Source organism: Austrofundulus limnaeus, unplaced genomic scaffold (assembly GCF_001266775.1).
Source record: "Austrofundulus limnaeus strain Quisiro unplaced genomic scaffold, Austrofundulus_limnaeus-1.0 Scaffold2446, whole genome shotgun sequence".
Lineage (NCBI taxonomy): Eukaryota > Metazoa > Chordata > Actinopteri > Cyprinodontiformes > Rivulidae > Austrofundulus > Austrofundulus limnaeus.
In genome coordinates, this window is record NW_013954848.1 from 23,908 (window position 1) to 25,670 (window position 1,763).

General features: G+C 36.4%; 1 protein-coding gene across 1 annotated transcript; it reads left to right on the forward strand.

Moving 5' to 3' along the window:
* Positions 1-621: 621 nt before the first annotated feature.
* LOC106511009 (cartilage intermediate layer protein 1) lies at positions 622-1,762 on the forward strand (the record flags this gene model as incomplete). Its single annotated transcript, XM_013999747.1, is given in 6 exon segments — positions 622-634; positions 758-796; positions 898-931; positions 1,030-1,053; positions 1,208-1,424; positions 1,664-1,762. Coding segments are annotated over 5 exon segments (386 nt in total), but the record flags the coding sequence as incomplete, so codon positions are not given.
* Position 1,763: the final 1 nt, after the last annotated feature.

Sequence of the window (1,763 nt, forward strand, 5' to 3'; positions counted from 1 at the left end):
TGAAATTGGCTTCATTTGCCGCAATAAGGACCAGCATTTTCGACACATCTGCTTTGACTACAAAGTTCGCTTCAAATGCCCGTGTTCTTCAGACAAGTGAATCCTCTGCTGCCAATGACCAAGGAGGGGGAAATAATCATGTTCTGCCTTTAATTTTCTCTGATTTGTTACTGATGAAAAACACATATACCCTAATACTTTCACTCGGTTCCAGGCATCCTTTCTTATTTGTTCCTGATGCCTTTTCAACTAATCGTGCTGTGGGGAAAATGTGTTTCTTTCAAAGAATTATGATTTCTTTTTTCTTTAAACTATGAAATAAATCAACAGCCAATAAAAATGAGCAAAAGACAAATTTCTTGATGTCTTTATTTGCGTGATGCCATCGGTACCAAGGCTATGAATGTATCAGTCCACTAATGCTGATTAGGTAAAGTGATACTAGTGGTGCCTCCAGAACATTCTTAATGGGGTGGCCAATCCAGACCGTGAAACTTTAGTGAATGTACAGAATATATGGAGATTTACTGTCAGAGTCTAGAGGGGAGGTGATGTAAGCCAACTCAACTGGCTGAGGAGGAAAATCTGAACTCTAGCGAACTGAGTAGAGACAANTCTCCTCTGGTTTTCACAGGTAAAACAAAAATTCTTTGCTTTTTAATTTTGTAGAGAAAAACTGGACTTTCAAATCAAACAATCTGTGTAAAGCGTTAAAAGAAAAAAAGACTCATGTGTTGCACCTTATTATTTTTTTTAGCAAAATCGACCTCTGGTTTCTGCAATCATGATCAAGCAAGTAAGACATAAAATGTGCTGTTATTGATTCAAAATAAGAAATTATTTCACATTATGCTGTATAATGTGCATACAATTTACAAAAAAATGTATTTTTTCCAGTTGAGTTTTACCATCGCTACAGTTTTGCTGCTCGGTATGTTCATCTCAGCAACAAGTTTCATTATTAACAAATCTAATTTCTTTTGGAATTAATTAAAATCACTAATTTGCATTATTCTGATTATTTACCAGGTTACATAGAACCAAGTCATCAGGGTAAGTCACTCTGCCTGAATTTTCAAAAAGCATCAAACCTGAAGTTTTAGTTGCCTAAATAGTACATGTTGTTAATGCTGTTTTAAAACATATTTTAAAAATGCACGTTGCATAAGGTTTTGTTTGAAAAACTGTTTTGATGCCACGGCTACAGATCCAGTTACACAGACAGCTGCTAATGCTACTGCACAACGATTATGCTGGACCAACTGGTACAACGAAGACCACCCCAGGTTTACAGGTGATGCTGAGACTTTGGAGAAGCTGAGGGAAGAATTCCCAGGAGAAATCTGTAGCAAACCTCAAGAAATTCAGGCTGTTCGAGCTGACAACGATTTCCCGGCAGAAAAGACAGGCCAGAAATTCTATGCGTGAGTTGTGTTTTAATAAATAACAACAACAACAACAACAACAGATACATAAATTTTTCACTGATGTTGCCATATAAGTGGTCCATGAGATATTTTGCTAACAGACACAACTCAACAGTTATTGCTAAAGTTTTACTCAAAACTTTACAAGTACAAAAGTAAAACTTGTTTAAACATCTTTTGGACCTGAGACATTATATAAAAAATAAATCTGCTGACTCAGGATCTTCTTCTTTCAGCTACAACACTGAAATTGGCTTCATTTGCCGCAATAAGGACCAGCATTTTCGACACATCTGCTTTGACTACAAAGTTCGCTTCAAATGCCCGTGTTCTTCA